Genomic DNA, 21,210 nt, shown 5'->3' with positions numbered 1-21,210 from the left:
ATAACACCTCTTTGTAAACCATAAAAAACAAATAATTACCGTGTTTGCAAATCGAACTTCAGGAATCCACAGTGCACAGACAACATGTGCCCAGTGTCCACGATCTGTCTGCTTAAATGCTCCCCCATTGTTAGGGCATAGCACACAATCGACAGCTCGCGATGGAGATTGCAAACACCGTCTGCAGAGCCACTGTCCTTCTGGAATGTATGGTACTCCATAACAATCCTAAAATAAATGAGAAAATAAAATATTTTAGTCACTTTTTTTTCAGTGCCACACACAAAAATACTAACAACAGGATTGTACTTAATGTGAGAAAAGCTGCTAGTATGGTTTATTTGGAATGTCTGAATGTATACAGATATTTATTTCTCCCATTATTATTATTATTATTATTATTATTATTATTTTAAAGAAGGGAAACTTTTGTCTTTCAAAACCAAACGTTAATGATATGGTTATAATAGAAGGAAACATTCCACGTAGGAAAAATATACCTAATAACAAAGATGATGTGACTTACCAAATGAAAGTGCTGGCAGGTCGACAGACACACAAACGAACACAAACATACACACAAAATTCAAGCTTTCGCAACAAACTGTTGCCTCATCAGGAAAGAGGGAAGGAGAGGGAAAGACGAAAGGATGTGGGTTTTAAGGGAGAGGGTAAGGAGTCATTCCAGTCCCGGGAGCGGAAAGACTTACCTTAGGGGGAAAAAAGGACGGGTATACACTCGCACACACACACACATATCCATCCATATCCATCGGATATGCGAGTGTATACCCGTCCTTTTTTCCCCCTAAGGTAAGTCTTTCCGCTCCCGGGACTGGAATGACTCCTGTGACTGTGTGACACACACACATATCCATCCATATCCATCGGATGGGTGTGTGTGTGTGCGCGAGTGTATACCCGTCCTTTTTTCCCCCTAAGGTAAGTCTTTCCGCTCCCGGGACTGGGATGACTCCTTACCCTCTCCCTTAAAACCCACATCCTTTTGTCTTTCCCTCTCCTTCCCTCTTTCCTGATGAGGCAACAGTTTGTTGCGAAAGCTTGAATTTTGTGTGTATGTTTGTGTTCGTTTGTGTGTCTGTCGACCTGCCAGCACTTTCATTTGGTAAGTCACATAATCTTTGTTATTAGGTATAAAACCAAAAGTTATTTCTACAAAACTACAGAGAAACAAAACATTGAAAATAGAAGAAGAAGAGGGCCAGAAAGTATTGTCCAACTAAATTAAGAGAACTACGTCTAATCCACACCAAATTTTTGCAGGGTGCTACTATCATCATTTTAGAAGCACAGTTTCAAGAGACTCAAACGTCTATCCCTCACCACCAATATAACTGGACATCATTTTACGTAGTTTATTGTACTATATGCTTTTTTAGTTTTATACATTCTTTGCACAGGAAGAAACCCCTTCCCTCTTATGGTTGAGTGGGCAAGTGCCAACTACAACACAAAGTTTTGTTATAAAGCTTGAACCTCTTTGGATGAATTTCTGGTGACAATAAATTGTCAAAAACAAGAGAAATTTAGGATGACATGATATTCCAGTTCATATTCATTTAAACCAGTCCAACTCTATGTGGCTACCATACAATACAACATGAAGAAAACTATTGCATAGATAAAGTTGACACTTTAATTGTACTATTGCACAGAAAATACTAACGTGAATAATAAAATGTTACGATAACAACATCATGACTGTGCCAGGCCAAGAAATTTGCTTCTGGTCATCATATGAAATATCCTGGTCAATCCTCTTACTAACCTTGCTATCAACAGATTGCCACATGGTCTATTATCCAAATGCAAAACATGTCCCAAATATCCATGGAGGGCTTACTATTCCAGTCCTTTCATTGAAACATCGTAAACATCTTGTCTTGTCAGACACACACACACACACACACACACACACACAGAGAGAGAGAGAGAGAGAGAGAGAGAGAGAGAGAGAGAGAGAGAGAGCAACTTGGACAGCAAACCATCAATTTCACAGCAAGAACTAAAACTGTGATACTGCAGTGCCCGTGTTATTCCAAATTACAATGTAAAGTTCTTTCATGCTTGTATTACTTTGTAATAGGGAATAACACAGGCACTGCAACATTGTATTTATCGCCTACACTGGGCTAGTAACTTTCAAGTAAAATGTCTCCCCCGTACAGGAATATACATAAGGGGTGTACGAGTATAGGATGTAGACACATAGTTCACGACATGTGGAAGTTTGGGTCTGGCCATGAATTGGCACAGATAGGCAAATGGTAGGGCAACTGCTCATGATAAGTGGGAAATTCGGGTTCAGGTCCCGTTCGAGCACAAAAGTTTTCATTGTCGTCATTCCATTATACGGCGTATGGCAGTTCGTACTCTTAATTGCGAATAAATTTCATGAACTACAACTGCCTTTTAACTGGTCACTGAAAAACTGTAATTGGAGACACACTGACAACTAACATTCACTTCACACTATTCAGCTCACTGTCATCTGGTTTACAACCTATGACAGCTGTATCTGCCTCCACCCCCTCAAAAAAGGGTGGGGGTGGAAGGGGGTGAAGCGTAACCCCCATCCTGGCAGTTGGGAACTTCCCTCCAAAAACTCGTTGATCACACTATCTTCCAGGGCTCAAAGTGAGTTAGAGCTCATCCTTCATACAAAGTCGACATTTCTGTGGCCTCCTGGTCCTCTGTCCTCATTTCCATTCAATTTCATAATTCCACCAAGTCTCTCAGTTTCAAACTTCTCGAAGTCTATATCACACCCCCCATACAGTTTTCTCAAGGGTCTTATTTATCTTGCCCCCCCCCCCCCCAACCCCTAAATATCTTCAATAAATGGCTGATTAAGAGAAGATGATGGTAGCTTAGGAAAACTGATGATGGTAGCTTCCAATTTATATAGAGGGGGAAAAAAAAGAAGAAATGGGCTTCTGAATCAAATCACTTCCCAAAAACAATAAAAGTTTTAAAATGGAAAGTAAGGGAAAGACATATCACTCACCTATAGCATATCACTCACCTATAGCATATCAGTGCTTGGAAAACAGTAAAACATAACAGAAAACAGCATTCACACTACCTTTTGAGCACTAGCTCTTTTTCCAGCAATAGCATGCATAACCTCACAGTCAACAAAATACAAACACTGTGTCTGCTTGTGTCTGTGGTTATGTGTATGCTATTGCTGCAAAAAGAGCTAATGGTCAAAAGCTGGTGTCAATGCTGTTTTCCATTATATGTGTTACTGTGCTCCATGCATTGATCCATTACAGGTTAAGTGGTCACCTTTCCCTTATTTTGCATATTGCTCCATTTAGAAATTTCCGTTATTGGTACCAATAATTGTTTCATCTATTAACATGCAAATTATGTTTTTCTGTTGTCTAAGTGCATGCTAGAATACAAATCCAAAGATGTGTGATTAAATTCTGGCAAGTCACAACTTTTTTCCATCATTCTGGCAAAGCTTTGTACTGTTGCATAGCGGCCTGGACACCAATGATGAACTGTAACTACTTATACAGTATGTCATTGAGGGCAATCTCTAATGTGATCACACCAAGTGGTGTTCCAGTTAATGTAGAGGCTGCTGGTCAATTTAGTTCGCTCGTGCAGTAATCAGTTGAGAAAGTCAGTAGCTGAGGTAACACCTGGGCAAACTAGTAAAGTGAAAATTCACTGCTTTAGGTTACCAAATAAAGAAAATCACAGATGTAGATCATTTATGCTGAGTAACATGGGTGTGACATGTGCTATTAGGAAAAAAATCAGAGTTAAACAATGCATAAAAAAATTAACTTGTATTTTACCTGATGGACAGCGAGGTTACACATATCACAGAACAGTATCACATTGGAGTTCTGGCATTCACCATCCATACATATGCAACAGACAGCGTCGTCATCAATGACTACAGGTGGTGCACCTTCTCCAGTTTTTCCATTGCTCTGCATCAAGCATAACAGTGATGATCAATTTAGATATTATACTCCACAATTCCTAAATTTCTCCAAACAATATTAAAATAAATAAAACTGGGAAAGAAATACACCGCAGTACAAAATTACACTCATCACAGGGTGTACAGCAATAAATACAAAAGACAGCAACAGCAACCACTTACTTACAATAATAATTATTTATTTTGCAATATTCGTTTTTGGATTTACAACAGTACACACCTTGTTTCATCCTGTCAACAAAATTAGCACAGAACATCTCATGTAAGGAAAAGTATTCTTCCTTCAAATAAATACTTAGTATTGATTACCAAAGAAGCAGGGCGATGTTGACCCAGGTGCAAATGTGACAAACACTGATGATCTGCAGAAGTGACCCTAAAAGAGCGTAAGTAGCGACCACATCCAGGCTTGTTTAAGGTAGCAAACATAGAGGAAAAACTCCAAGAGGACTGCCTATACTGATACAAGCATGTCATATGTCCTGAACCTAACCCTATGACAAGAATAGTTGCCATGGATTTCTGTTCAGAGAGAGGTTTGATGCAGCTCTCCACTCTACTCTATCCGATTCAAGCCTCTTCATTTCCGAATACCTATTGCAACCTACATTCCTTTGGATCTGCTTACTGTATTCATCTCTCGACATTGCTCTACAATTTTTACAACCCCCCCCCCCCCCCCCACTTCCCTCAAATGCTAATCTGTGAAACCTTGACGTCTCAGGATGTGCTCCATCAACCGGTTCCTTCTTTTAGTCAAGTTATACCACAAATTTCCTTTCTCCCTAATTCTATGCAATACTTCCTCATTAGTTATGCAATCTATCCATCTAAGCTCCAGCATTCTTCTGTAGCACCACATATCGAAAGCTTCCACTGTATTTGCACAAATATAGGCTACATTTCTTTTTCCCCTAGATTTTGGCTTAAAAGACCCTGCTGCTGTCTATAGCTGGGATTTCCTCTCCTCAAATCATAAATCATCAATTTCAAAATGACATGTACACGTATCTTGTGGGTTGATATTAATACAATTATGAGTTACTGAAATTACTTTTGTAAACCATCAGAGACTTACAAAGAAAATAACAGAAAAATTTATACTTCCTTCACAAATACAGTAGCCGTTCTTGGGTAAGGAGAATATAGTGCACCACTGCTTTTCAGTACCACATGTACATATTTGCAGACTAAGTCCCCCTACATTATTTACTGTAGTGCTATTCCGCATATCAAAACAGACTGATGTTTCATCTGCATTAGACCAGTGTTTCACCTGCACTCTCTATTTGAATATGTAAATAAAAATTTTTGTGTTGAAGCTGGATCACATAATGCTGGAAATATACCACCTTTTTCTTTTTTCATAAGCTTGAGGCATTTTTGCACAACTGTAGTTCTGTGATGAACAGATAGATTATTTTGTTGTATAAATCACTGAGCCCACCCATACGTAACTTTAAATTCCATTATAAAAATATTTCTTTTATGTGCTACTTTACAGCATTCGATTTGGATCATTTCAGTTGCAGCGGCATATCCATATTTCCTATTTTGAACTAAAAAATCAAGCAAGTCTTTTTCTGCATCTGAATATTTACACTTTTGCCTTCGACATGAAAACAGACTTTTGAACTATTTAGAGTTTCTCATCACTTGCACACCACTGACAAATGTTTTTTTCATCTAAATAAAAATACATCCAGCTTCCCACTTTCTATACTTCTGTGTATAATGCATAGCTGACAACTTGACATTGTTCAATTGTTATGTAGGGCTGCCAGCATGATTTAGTGTATGAATCATGTATGAGGTCTGTTCAAAAAATTCCAGGACTTTATCCACAAAATTTTTCTACACTTACCTTTTACTTATCGTATATGGTCTCCTGTATTCTCCTCCACAATTGATATACCACTCTCAATGCCATTTCCACTTCTGGAGGCAGTCTTGGTACACCTCTTGCTAGATAGCGAGAAGCATTGTCTGTGAATTTTCTTTCATCTCGTCTATTGTTGGAAATCTTTGTCCTTTCAATGGGTTTTCAACTTTGGAAATACATTAAAAGAAAAAAAGTCCACTGTGTCCAGGTTTGGAGAATATGGAGGATGAGGCAGCACAGAGATTTTCCTTTTTTGTGCAATAGTCACACGCCAACAGGGATGAATGTGTGGGTGGGTTATCGTGATGCTAGAGCCGTGTGTTATCTCAGCACATTTCAGGCCAAGATGCTGTGTCACAATTTCATGACATTATCCAACTGAAATGTTACATTCTTCTGCAATCTCTCTGACAGTCAGTCTTCGATTGGCATGCACAATTTCATGTCATACCTGACATGACCGTCATTGCTAGATGCCAAAGGGGGCCTTGAAAGGGGTCATCTTTAACTTCCGTCCAGCCATTGCTCCTCTAACACTGCCATCTCGAAATTCGCAAACTGGGCGGCACAATGTTCTACTCAATACAGCACTGAACAATAACTAACAGACACAGCACACTGAATCTTCCAGCAGTTACACATTAAACACATATGTGTGTGCAGGGATGCCAACCACATTTTTCTGCAATCTCTCTGACAGCATCATTGGCACGAAATTATGAATGTTCTGGAATTTTTTAAACAGACCTCTTACTTAGTAGTAGTAGTAGTAGTAGTAGTAGTAGTAGTACTCCATAATCAGACTTAATTTAGTAGTGTGTTCTGTATTTGAGATTTACTTTTACTATAATCTTGTGCCAAAAGTTTAGTTGTGGCCTATATTTGTGCGAACAGGATATGCTGAACAGGATATGCTCTTCTTATCTGACTACTTATTGTCTACGCTTCACTTCTGTACAAGGCTACACTACAGGAAAATACCTTCAGGTAAGATTTCCTGACACTTAAATTTAGATTCAATGTTACCAAACTTCTCTTCTTCAGAAATGGTTTTTTGTCACTGCAGTGTACATTTTATATCTTGCGTAATTCAGCCATCATCAATTCTTTTACTGCCCAAATAGTATATGTCATCCTATTTAGTGTCTCATTTCCTGATGTAATTCCATCCAGCATCATTTGATTTAACCTGCCAAATTTTATCCTCGTTTTGTTTCTGTTGATGTTCACTGGGAGACACTGTCCATTCCGTTCAACTGCTCTTCAATGTGCTTTGCTATTTCTGACAGACTTACAATGTCATCAGCAAACCTCAAAGACGAGCAGTACTTGACATCAAAAAAATCAAAATATGTGGTGAAGGACTCTAAAAATGACCTGAAAATGATGGGACTGCACTCTGAAATGACACTAATACGTTAAGAATGGCTCAACAAGAATAAGAGGGGCAATCCCAAGAGACATGAGAAATAAGTACGGAATAAGAAGAATTACCAGAGGAGTAGGGGGATGGGGTTGTGTCACATGTTCATACTCTTAAGAATTAACCTAAACTGAAGTTAACTATGTGCTGTGTTGTGTTGTTATTTGACAACCAGTCACTGAATACTATAGAAAACTAAATGAAAAAAAAAGTAGCAGAATTTACTCCAATCACGTGGATAAAACAAAACTAACGATACCAAAATATTTCTTTTTTATTTACTTGAATATCACAACACAACACGAAACACCCTATCAACATTACTACTGGCAGGCATCAGTTACGAGTCTCATCTTACTGCTTCAGGGTATTTTAGTCTCATTTTTCTTCTTCTGTTATTCACATCTTTATTTTTCACCAATTTTAAAAAAAAGACAAAATATTTCCAAGTCAATACTGATACAAAAACTTTGTGCCCACAAATGCCAGAAATGATCCCAACTAGAGAGGAAATGTTACTATGTCCTTCACACATAAACTGAGACCATGGTTACCACAAGTTTCCCCAAGTGAAATTCCCTGATGTTTCTCTGATTTCCAAACAAGTTTTAGAATTTTTCCCTGACAAGTTTGGAGATTTCAAGGGTAAGTAAATACATAAGTTGACAAGGACTTCCATATTTCTAAGCATGTGAGCAAAAATCTTAAGTACTAACATCAACATCTTTTGTAATGAGCTGTTTTTAGATGGAGAAAGCAATAAAAATGGTATATATGTTTCATTTCATGTTATTTTATTTCAATAAAGTGAAATACATTTGGCGGCAAAAATACGCATTTTGTTGGAGTTGCAAGACAGATTTAAAATATCTTTTCTTTCAGAAATAATCTCAGAAAAAAGTAGGCCTCTTGAAAGAAATGTATAAGGTGGGGAAGAGTTGTGGAAACCAACACTATAGGTGACAGCCAATAAAATGTTGGTTCTACTATGTCTTTATTGTTGGTTAGGTCTATTATTCTACAAGTATTTTGTGATTTTTATTTAAAAAAAAAAAAAAAACAGGAGTACATAGCGTACAAATTGCCATCGACTGCCACAATTTTCTTCTTCTTGTCCATACTTTCAAATATATAAACTACTTTCGAAGTGCCAAAATGTACTAGAATAAATAAAATGTCTATAAAACGCCGCACTGTACGTAGTGCTTGCAGTGAGATAGTTGCAATTCATGAAATCCATCATCCGCGGCTTCTGGGCTGCCGAGGAGCACCACAGTCCTGGATGCAAGTATAAACCAAAAAAATCCACCACAATGTGCCACACACAGACAGATCTAGCCTGCGCAGTTCCACTAGGTCCAACACACAGGGCCTGCACATTATTGGGAAACTATGGGCTTCAGATCAGCAGGCCCGATCTGTTAAGAGATACAGGCAAAAATGGCCTGCAGTTGTGGCCCATTGTGGAGGTCCACTCATGTGGCCAGCTATTCACGTGTCACAAACATCATGTCGATGAAACGAGACTGCGGTGATCATCCATGCAACAGGTAACTTGCGCAAATACTCTGATGATCAGTACTAATGAGGACAGGTACCAACTCACTGTAAAGATGATTGCTGAGCCACAGACAGGCACGCAGAAAAGACTATCATACTCTCACAAATACATTTTTGACCACAGCCTTTGTCAGAAAACAAGAGCACACACACATTCACACAATCACTCAGACATAACTCATGCACACTTGAATGTTGTCTCCAGCCACTTTGTCAACAAGCTATGAGAATGAGATCTAAACAAACCACTCCTTACGCCCCCTGCCTGTCATCGGCAGCTACTAGGCTAGCAGCAAGTAGTGGTGGCAACACTGACTGCAAGCTGAGGGGAGGGTTGGGAAGGGGAGAAACAGTAAGAATGAGAGAGTAGGGAAGCAGCGCATGTACTCAGCTGTGCCTGCCAGCGATGATGCATAGCATCTCAGTAATCAAACAATTTCATGCTACTGAGACAAAAATGAGATTTTTCCAGTGTTATGTTTTTTCAAATATCCCTGATACATTTGAAATCCCCTGATTTTCCCTGATTTCCAGAACCTGTGGCAATGCTGGAGACAGATGGAAAAATGGAAAATTAAAATTGGCATGCTTGATGGTTCAGTCAAAGATTTACTGGTAGCCGCAAATGGAAAGATACACCATGCAATTACTATGACACGTATGAAGCAACTTGCCCTACTGCATTATTTTCTCTCCCAACCAGGGATTCATCTGTTTCCACAATTACATCCTTCTCACAAAGTTTATTTTCTCTAAATACATACACATACAAACTTCTATACAATACTACTTTTAATCAACTATGCACTGACTGTCATGTTGCAACTCATAAGAAATATATTTGCTGTTAAGTTTAAACACCAAAAAGTACATCAGTTGTAAAATGGTGATTACTGATAGTTTGCTACGTGCAAACTAGGAACCTTTCCTTACTGAGCATTGATTCTATTACGATTCTCTCCTTTCATGTAAGAGCACCATATAAAACTGTCGCTCACATTCTTCTTCAGCACCAGCTTCATTAGTGATTTACACAAATCACACATTCTCTCTTTTGCAATAAAACCACTAGCCATGCACCAATTTAGAATTTGCTTCTCGACTTTCAAACTGAAGAAAAATTCCAAATGAATTCACTGTCTCATTTTAGCAACTTAGTATGAAAACTCACAACAGGTTAGAAACCTATCATTATACAAACAGCTCCAAACTATTTACTTCTCAATGTAGCCAAAGAGGACACAAGTGACATCAGACAGAAAGCAAATATTAAATGTTTATTGGCTGTAGCTCCACTTACAAACTGTACAATATAAAGTGTACATTATTATATCCATAGCAGACCATAGTCAAGATACAGCATAATTTTACAGATAGAAATTACAAAACAAGCAATATGCAATGACATATGTGTAATAAAAATATAGTGCTCCCTTACTAACATGTCAGTTCCCATTTAGGGGAAATTTTATACTGTGAAGTATGTCTAGACATGACTAATGATGTATAAAAATCAATACTTCAGGACAAATACTTGAAACATGTTTCAAATGGTGTAGTTATTGTTTAACACCTAAATGTTGAAATGTTACCTTCCAACCTAACCTAGTCCTCACGGTATGACACAGACTGGTCCATCAACACAACCAGATTTTTTGCTTTCATGCATGTTGGGTTTGCCAACTCACAATCACACTGTTACCTTCCAACCTAAACTTACCTTGGGCTAAGCAGCAGATGGGCCTGTCACCACAGTCAGGTTTTTAACATTCATCTCTGCATTAACAATTCCATGCTACTTAACCAATCAGCGAGGTAACCACAGGGTCATAAATCTACATCTGCATTGAAACTCTGCAAAACACTAAGTGCGCGACAGAAGGTATAACGCATTTTACCACTTACTGGGGTTTCTTTGCATTCCGTTCACTTACGGAAGGTGGGTATAACGACTGCTTGAATTCTTCTGTGCACTCTATCTAATCCATTCCTCACTATGCCTTCAGAAGCAATTGGTAGGGAGCTGTACTATATTCCTAGATTCATCATTTAGAGTTAGTTCTTCAAACTTTGTTTCTAGGCTTTTTAGGGGTAGTTTCTGTCTGTCTACTGCAAATATTTTAATAACTATAATACACAGTGTTTACAATAACCAGTATCTTCTTAAATATCAAATTCGGGAAATCCCATGTTTTCCGATGTATGAAAGGTAACCCATGAAAAAGGGTATAGCAGTTTGGCCATAATTGTCATTTTAGCTAACACACCATTTGTAAGGCTAATTACCACAATGAAATATATGTAACATGATAAAGACTCTATTAGTATTCGTCTAAAGTGTTTTCTAATTTTTTTAGGTCCAGACAATGTGAAATTATTTCATTTGGCAATGAGCCACATGTCGATCCACTATAGGTGAGTAGTTGACTTTTCCTTACTTTACAAATTATTTTGTTTGGAATATACAGCAGATGACAATCTTTTTAAGTACAAAATTATTCCACTGGACACAAACTGTAAAAATTTTGTCTGCATCTCTCTTCACCAGAGGCACTGCAACCACCAAGAGCTTTTCAAGGTCACATTTATCGGGCTAGAGATACTGGAGTAAAATGCCGGGGCATTTATAAGCTGGAGTAAATGGCCAGGATAAATGTCTGGGCAAATATCCAAAACTCAAAAATGCCTGGGCATTTGTGAATTTTTAAGGATCAACTGATAAGTCGCAATAAACTATGATCTGCCTCAAATGTCGTAACATCTCACAATAAAGCCCCCCCAGCCCCCACTGAAAACAGTTTAACATTTAAGAGCACATTTATCATCAAGAAACACATACCAGCTATTTAATACACCTGCATCAAAACTCTGCAAACTACTGTGAAGTGCGTGACAGTGCATTTTACCACTTATTAGGGTTTCTTTCCATTCCATTCACTTATGGCATGTGAGTATAATGACTGTTTAAATTCTTCTGTGCGATCTATAATTAATCTAATCCAGCTCTCACTATCCCTTCAGAAGCAGTTGGTAGGCAGTTGTAATATACTCCTAGATTCATCATTTAAAGCTAGTTCTTGAAACTTGTTTCTAGGCTTACTTGGGATAGTTTCTGTCCATCTACTGCAAAATTTTTAATAACTGTAATACATAGTATTTTCAACAATCCGTATAATTTTGTTATCAATAAGCATTCTTCAATAATATTCAGAGAATTGACACACATTATAAAGTGTGTTACGTTACAAAGTGATGACCTAAGAATAATTTTTTTTATACCAACTATCACTACACAGCTGTTCTACACTGTGTGTGTGTGTGTGTGTGTGTGTGTGTGAGAGAGAGAGAGAGAGAGAGAGAGAGAGAGAGAGAGGGAGAGAGAGGGGGGGGGGGAGGGGAGGGGTGCTGTATGAGTGCAAGAGAGAGGAACTGAGAGTGAAGAGTAGAAGTGGCAAAAAGAAAAAGAACATTATAAATCCCATCTCATATTTTAATTGGTAAATTATACATTTTAGCAGTAAAAACTCTGCAAGTACTTGGGCATTTGCCCAGCCCACATACATTTTGTTGTCTCTAAGTTTGGCTTTTCCTCCAGCAGAGGCTAAAACAGTCAAACAGGATGGAGAATTAATACTACCTTTCGTCCTTCAACTGCCAGCAACTAAACAATATTCTATGTTATTAAATGAAATGAGCAGCAACCATCAGAGGCCCGGCATGTGTAACAGTCTAAGTATTGCCTAATGTACTACAATGATGCAATTGCAACCTGACTGTTCATATTGCTAAGAATACATTTGTCATGACACGCCAAAATACTGTATTGCACTAATACAGCAACATAAACAGTTCCTTAGTAATAGAAAAATGGAAACTCCAAGTAGGAATGCCAAAAATGTAGGAAAAGACAGATTGGTACTTACCATAAAGAAGATATGCCAAGCTGCAGATAGGCATAATTAAAAGACACTCACATACAGCTTTTGGCCACAGCCTTCGTCAGTAAGAGAGACACACCATTCACATACATGAGCATGCACACGTCATGCACACACGACCCTCAACTAGAGCATCTCGGGCTGGAATGCACCTATCACATTGGATGCAAGCAGCAATCTGTAAAGGCCAGGGAAGGGGACGGGATAGTAGTATATGGGTGGGGAGCTGCTACACAGACGCCAACGATGGACGCACCTCCACCTGCAGCGTCAGACGCTGCGTCTGCAGGCTCCACAATGCTTATAGCCGAGTGTGCCCGTCTGGAAAACTGGGCCCCTGACATCATCAAGCATTGCTGGGGGCCAGCACCTGTGCATTGTCTGCACCCTACACAGGGAGATGACTTGTCACTTGGACTAATTAAGGTCATGCATGGTGCAATCTGTTCTGCATGGTCCACTGTCTACTGCACCCCTGCCAATGCTTGTTCCCGAGTCACAGGTGGTCCGGTTCACAATGCAGGAGGGTTGTTGCCTGTAGATCGCTGTCCTTGGTTCCTGTCTCTGCCCCTCTCCTTGACTGCCACTGCCGGTGCATCCCTCACTGCAACTGACATCACTGCTGCTGCCTCCACTGCTGGGTCTCGTGCGCCCATCATCTCAGATGCCACCACTAACCTCAAACAAGGACGTTGTTACGGGGATGCTACCCCCGTCCTGTCCTGTGGCTTCTCACGAGGGGGAAGATGGCATGCCAAATCCCCCCCCCCCCAATCCTCCCCGCCCCTACTCACCAGCTCCTGTCCATCACATGCTGCCACATGCTGCAGCAGCCACTGTCATCAGGTGATGAAATGGACATCAGCACCGTCATTGGTGTTTTCCATGATTCGTAATCTCAGTGCCTTGTGAGATCAGTGATTTTTCACAGAACCACTTCTTTTTTGGTCACAGTGCCTTTTTTCGGTACCAAACATTTTTTCCTGTACCATGCAATTTTTCTGTGCTTAAGTGTTTGTACGAATCTATGTAGTTGTCCCCCCCCCCCCCCCCCAAAGGGAGGAGTGATGTACCTTCACTCATGACACACGCAATTTCAGAGGTTGCTTATCCATACAGTTCAGGGCCACATAGGTTGGTCCCCTGGCACGCTCTGGTGAGCCGCCAAGGAAACAGGATTATTTAAGCGATTTCAAACAAGTGCTCGGCCTATCCTGTACCCTATATTACTGTTGTCCAGTCAAAGTGTACAGTGCTACGCACAAACTGTGTCTTACATATTGCTCTATACAGTACTATATTCCATAAATTGTGTTTGTTCTTGCTATAGCAAATATCATCGTGTTGGAGAGTTTGTCCCAAGGTGTGACTGCGTTATTGTCAAGTCCAAGAAATGTTCTAGTTTAATTTGTTTCAAACAATGTGACTAAATATTTTACACGATGCTGATGGTGTAAAAATGGTGATACATCAATACGTGGCATGCAGAAAATGTACGGCTACAGCCATAAAAATTTTAAAGAAGCAAAAGAAAATGCTAGTAGAAAAGCAAAACTGGTAACTGACATTTTCTCTGTATGTAATGAATATATCATGACAATTTTCACCAGAAATTATTTATATTAACAGAAAAAGATCTTCATTTATACTATAATGCAAAACCAAATCTAAAACTATTGCATTACAAAACTCACTTGGAAATAGGATTCCTTTTCTAAACGATCCATTAGCAACTCAAATGTATCAACAGGCACATCTGTAAGCCCAGCAGCTGCTCGTCTCTCATTAATGATACTAAGCCATGCACAGTCTTCTTCATCCATGTCATACTCTACTTCTGCATCCATCTCTTCTGCTGATCGCTCAATGAATCTGTAATTCAGGAAAACATAGTGTTGCATGTTTTCTTTACTGGATAAAATAGTTCTCTACAAAAAAAAAGTTAATGGGCACTCAGTGATAAATAACTCATACTAAAATTCCCTCCTCAGGGGACACCGCCTTAACGTAGCACTGTCCGTGAGGGCGAGGTGGTTTGTGCGCTCTGGATCCAGAGGGCTATGCCGGTGATAGCGTAGCTACCAGCAGGGCCACCCATGCCGGCAGGCCAATGGGGAGGAGCCAGATGAAGTGCGTCCCACAACGACCTATCTCCTGTCTTCTGTCCGATCCTATCCAAAGCCTATCCCTCTCCCTTATCATTCTTAACATCCTACACCATAGGGCAGGGAGGGTTCTAGAGGTGTGGTGAAGCCAGTCTCCCTAAGGGAGTAAACCCAATACAAATCACCTGCTGCCTTGCAGTTGGTAGAGGTATCTAGAAAGGCTAAGGATGCTCCCCTGAACATGCAGCCAGCTACCCTGCGAGCTGTATGGGGCAACCCCCCAAATGGTTGGGTGGAAGATTAAAAATCTCCCCCGTAAAACATTAATTGTTGCGAATGCTAGCGAAGGAATAAGCCAGACGGATATTTTGATGACGACCCCAGCAAACAAAAAAAGGATAAGAGATATGTACATAGGAACATGGAATGTGCGGAGCCTATACCAAGCTGGAGCCCTACGTCAGCTGCTAACACAAGTAAACAACTACAATATATAAATAATGGCTCTCCAAGAAATTAGGTGGAAGGGGAGTGATATAACGGATGCAGGAAATTTCACTATCTTCTATAATGGTGGGAGGATGAATACCTGTGTAACAAGTTTTGTGGTCGCTAAAGAACTGAAACATGCGGTGATTTGCTTCCAACCAATCAATGAACGGATGTCCATATTAAGATTAAGGGGAAAATTTTTCAACATTACAATGTTAAATGTACATGCACCCACAGAGGAGGCAGATGAACAACAAAAGGACGAGTTTTACGGCAAGGTAGAACAACGGTATGATCAGGCTCCCAAACATGATGTCAAGATATTAAGAGGAGACCTGAATGCAAAAATAGGAAAAGAAGAGGCCTTTCAGCCGACCACAGGAAGACATAGCCTCCATGAAATATCAAACGACAATGGACTTAGGGCTGTAGATTTTGCTATAAGCAAAAACATGATGTCGGCAGTACATGTTTCCCACATAAAAAATACACAAAGGAACATGGATTTCACCAGATGGACAAATCAGAAATCAGATAGACCATATATTGATTGATCGGAGACACGGATCAGGCATAATGGATGTTAGGAGCCAACATGGAGCTGACTGCAATTCAGACCACCATCTAGTGAGAATTAAATATAGACAAAGGATCTCACTATTCAGTAAACAAAAAGGCCACAAAAAAAAGAAGTTTGACATTAAGAAACTGAAGTTAGAAGAAATACGGAGAGCATATCAGATGAAAATAGAAGAGAGGATTAAGAATGAGACCGACACATCAAATGAACATATAGAAGTAATGTGGAAACAATGTAAGACTGCAATCCTTGAGGAAGCTGGAGAGGTTTTAGGACATGAACGGGCTCAAAGAAAGGAAGATTGGCTTGATGAGGAATGTATGAGAAGAATTGAGGAACGTAATATAGCACGAATGAAATTATTGCAGAGAACAACTCGAGCAAATCTGAATGAATATAATGAAAAGTGCCGTGTAGCAAAGAGGGTCTGCAGAAAGAAGGAAAGAGCACTAGAAAAGAAAAAACTGGAAGAAATTGAACAGCTAGGAGAAGAGAAGCAAAGTCGTGAAATGAACCAAAAGATTAAAGAAGGAAAGACCAGGTCCCAAGCCAGAACAAATGTGTAGGAACAAAGAAGGGGATTTGATAGGGGAGAGTAATAAAATACTTGACAGGTGGGCAGAATACTTCCAAGAGTTACTGAACCCAGAAGTAGAAGGGTTAGAATGAGAAGAACAGGTGGAACTAACTAACTATGGACCAGAGGTTTTAACACCAGAACCTACACTGGGGGAAGTGATGCAAGCCATTAAGACCTTAAAAAACAATAAGGCACCTGGAGAAGATCAGATCCAGGTCAAACTTCTCAAGTATGGTGGGGAAACGTTGTGGAAAACAGTTCATAAAATAATACTGAATATCTGGCAAGAGGAGAGCATGCCAAAGGAGTGGAAAACAGCTATAATGTGCCCCATACATAAAAAAGGAGATAAATTAAACTGCCAGAACTATCGAGGAATCTCCCTACTAAATACTACATGTAAAGTTTTCTCCAAAATTCTAACCAGCAGGCTTACTCCATATGTGGAAGAGAGAGTTGGAGACTATCAGAGTGGCTTTAGAAGAAATAGGTCAACAACTGACCAGATATTCACATTGCGCATACTATTTGAAAAAGGTTACGAATATCAAATTAACATACACCAGCTTTATATCGACTTTCAACAAGCCTATGATAGCATCTCAAGAGTGGCATTGAAGAATGTAATGGAAGAGACTGGAATACCTAAGAAGCTCATTAAACTTTCTATGGTGACCCTCAGCGAAACCAACTGTAAAGTAAAAATACAGGGCGAAACCTCCAGAGAAGTGGAAGTGAAGAAGGGACTTATACAGCGTGACAATATCTCCTCTTTGCTATTCAACCTTTGCCCAGAAAAAGTCATAAGTCAGATAGAGTTAAATAAAGGAGGAACCTTCTTAAATCGTTCACTGCAGTACCTGGCCTATGCTGACGATGCGGCATTACTCGCACGAAACACTGCTGTGCTAGGCAAAGCCTATCAACAACTGGAGAAAGGTACAAGGGAACTTGGCCTGACAGTCAACATCGAAAAGACCAAGTATATGGCAATGACCAACCAACAAAACCTACCAAATCTCAGGATAGCCAACAGGGAGTTCGAAAGGGTGGGAGACTTCAAGTACCTTGGGTCGACTATCACTGAGACAAATGACATTGGCAGTGAGGTGAAAGCGAGAATAGCAGAAGGTAACAGATGCTACTTTGCCCCATTACCCATTCTTAGGAGTTCGCTTCTATCACATAAATCCAAAATCCTCATTTACAAAACAATTATAAGACCAGTTGTTATGTATGGTGCCGAAATGTGGACCACGACTGTAAATGAGGAAAGGGTCCTTAGCATATCGGAGAGAAAGGGGCTACATAAAATATATGGCCCAGTATATGAGCAAGAATGTTGGTGCATTCATACGAATGCAGAACTACAACACCTTTTTGAAGAACCTGACATTGTTACTACCATTAAAATAAGAAGACTGTGGTGGGCAGGGCACATGGTCAGAATGGAAGAAGACAGAGCATGTAAGAGGATTTTTGATGGCAAGGCTCGAGGCAGACGGAAGAGGGGACGCCCCAGAAAGAGATGGGTGGATGGAGTTGAAAACGACATGAAAAAGCTGGATGTCAGAAGATGGAGACGGAAAGCCATGGATCAGATAGAATGGCAGGATATTGTGATGCAGGCCAAGGCCCTCCAAAGGCTGTAGAGCCGAGGAGTAGTAGTAATTACTAAAATTCCATAATTATTGTGTTTAATCAAATGAGGCCGCAGTTTAAAGTTGTGTGACAGTAATGCCACATCATTACACATGTTCAATATAAAAATATGGTATCTGCGTGCAGAATGTGTAATGAAAATGTTGCTGCTGTTCGAGAAGAATAACACAGACTGTCTTCTAAACAGTGACTACCAGAATCTCAAGTATTCACTACACAAGCATTTTCAACAAATTATGAGAGAATGTTCAATTGTCATTAAATAGTGTACTTCTGAAAATGGAACTAAAAAAAAATCTGTCTGTGGAAGGTATTCTTTGGTAGTCAAAACACAGAGCAACAACCACAAGAGTAAATACAACTACTGCCATTAAAAGTGCAGTGAACACCATTGCCATTTTCATCTCCAGGGAGAGTAAATGACAACTTTACAAGGTGATGAAGCCCAACAAACTTAGAAGTTATTAGAACAGAAATCATTACTATTCAGTGGCATATATCTTATTCATGAATGGGTAAAAGTTATATTTGGACCCTCCCCCCTGCATTTTTCCAATGAGGAATTGATGTAATCATCAGGCTTCACTATCTGTCAATTTGTTATCACACTCAGATTTTATGATATTACATTCATTGTCTTTGCCAAATCGCAACCAAATTGTCACCCTCTTACCGTAACTTAGACCTTGGGCTGCATTACAGATCAGACCATCACTACAACCAAGATTTTAGGGGTGGTGTATCAATACCATACTTTAATCTATGAATGTCATTCTTGAGAGTAATTGGAGAATTGTGAGAACTCACTGTCACAGTTGGGCTTATGAACTTTTAACAGCCATGGCATAGAAGCAAATAAATGAACTTGAAGCATGGTCAGATGGCAGCACTGTCAGCATTACCATGGTGTTACATGGACATTGAAAAATATTATTCTTACAGGTGTGCCTGATGTTCAGAGATAACTTGCTTTCTGACTGCTTGGAGGAATACATGTGCTCCTGCTGTAAGTCGGCAACTTTCAAGACAGCAAGTGCACTCACTTGATGTTTTAGACTGGGGTACCAATGTGATAAAAGCACAGAATACATCGAACATAAACATAAGGAGACATTATTGAATAACATACCAAAAGATTCCTATACGGTCACTTCCACATCAATCATTAGCAGTCTACATTTGATTCCATTTATCGGACAGCTTCTAGGGACAGCATTGTAGTCAAAAGAAAAAATGAAAAAAAGGGGAAGGGGGCAATGTAGTAGAAAGACAGATTCAGTATATGATAGCATTACTGAAATAATTTCTCACTTACCTGATGTACGAATTTGGTCGTGGTGGTGCGTCACTTATGTTGTAGTTATCAAGAACTGTGAAACATGGTTCTGGTAGTTTTACTTTTTCTTCTGCAGCGCTAGTTCTCCCATCATTTGTGCCATGGGTGCCACACTAAGAAAACATACCAAGTAACTGAGCAACACAAAATCTTCCTGCTGCAACTAATATATCTGTACATACACTTTAAGCCTTAGCAAACAGATAATTTACATCAAAGAAAGAAAGTTGAATAATTAACACATGAAACACTACAAACAGAAAAGACGATAAATTGTCATCAATCACAAAGAAAACTGGAATGTGTAATTAAATTTCTTGTTTTGATTAGTTTTATTTTTCAACAAGTCAAATCTAACTGCCAATGACAGAATGATACACAATACTGAACACTGAGAAATAAATAAATCAAAACTGCTCTACAATATATTGCTACAACATAAGAGACATAAAAAGAGTATCAACAAACTCAAATGGAATACATTAAAAGAATCTACATCTACTTACATATTCCACAAGCCACTGTACAGCACATGGTGGACAGTATCCAGTACCACTACTACATTCTAGACAGTATAAGATGATCCCCAACAGCTCACAGCCCTGTTGCCAGCTTTCAACTGTGAAGCACTGACAGCTGCAAGCGCAAATAGCAGTATCTGTCTACAGAGATCTGACAACACTGAGGCATTGCCATAGAGACGTTTACAAAGTTGTATTACAGTATCAGTTGACGTCGGTCCGTGAAGCTGCCATCTCCAACTGTCAGGGATCAACTTACGCTGACTCGGATCTAGTCATTTCATTTCCTGTTCCACTCGCAAATAGGGCAAGGGAAGAATGACTGTTTATATGCCTCCACACAAGCTCTAAACTCTCTAATCTTTCCTTCACGGTCCTTACGCAGAATGTATGTTAGCGGTAGAAGAATTGTTCTGCAGTCAGCCTCAAATGCTGGTTCTCTACATTTTCTTAATAGTGCTCCTCGAAAAGAAAGTTGCCTTCCCTCCCATGACTCCCATTTGAGTTCCTAAAGCACTTCTGTAATACTTGCATGTTGTTCAAACCTACCAGTAACAAATCTAGCAGGTTGCCTCTGAATTCCTTTGGTATCTTCCTTTAATCTGACGTCGTGTGGATCCTAAACATTCAAACAGACTCCAACAAAGGGTCACACTAGTGTCCTAAGTGCAGCCTCCTTTACAGATGAATCGTATTTTGCTAAAATTCTCCCAATAAACTAAAGTCAAATATTTGTTATCCCTATTACAATTCTTACATGCTCATTCTATTTCATATTGCTTTGCAATGTTATGCCTCTATATTTAATTGAAGTGACTGTGTCAAGCAGCACACTGCTAATTTTGTACTTTTTGTTTCTCCTACTCACCTGCATTACCTTACATTTCTCTAAATTTAGAGCTGGCTGCCGTTCATCACACCAACTAGAAATTTTGTCCAACTCATCTCGTAGCTTCCTACACTCACTCAATTACGACACCTTCCCATACACCATAACATCTTCAGTAAACAGCCGCATCCTGCTATTTACCTAGTTTGCCAGATCATTTACATACATAGAAAAAATAGCCGTCCTATCACACTTCCCTGGGGCACCCCTGACAATACCCTTGTCTCTGATAAACACTCACTGTCAAGAAAAAT

The 21,210-nt window shown here is 39.5% G+C and overlaps 1 protein-coding gene across 2 annotated transcripts in view; it reads right to left on the bottom strand.

The window, feature by feature from the left end:
• LOC126100999 (peregrin) overlaps nt 1-21,210 on the bottom strand; it is a 248,793-nt gene that overhangs the window by 212,894 nt on the left and 14,689 nt on the right. For both annotated transcript variants that reach the window (XM_049911665.1, XM_049911666.1), the window contains exons 3-6: nt 19,526-19,659; nt 14,486-14,663; nt 3,837-3,974; nt 40-228 (exon numbers count right to left, since the gene is read on the bottom strand). In XM_049911665.1, the coding sequence (XP_049767622.1) occupies nt 40-228; nt 3,837-3,974; nt 14,486-14,663; nt 19,526-19,659 (639 nt within the window). The remainder of the gene's footprint in view (nt 1-39; nt 229-3,836; nt 3,975-14,485; nt 14,664-19,525; nt 19,660-21,210) is intronic.

This window comes from Schistocerca cancellata, chromosome 9 (genome assembly GCF_023864275.1).
Source record: "Schistocerca cancellata isolate TAMUIC-IGC-003103 chromosome 9, iqSchCanc2.1, whole genome shotgun sequence".
Lineage (NCBI taxonomy): Eukaryota > Metazoa > Arthropoda > Insecta > Orthoptera > Acrididae > Schistocerca > Schistocerca cancellata.
This window is presented reverse-complemented; position numbering and strand designations above follow the sequence as displayed.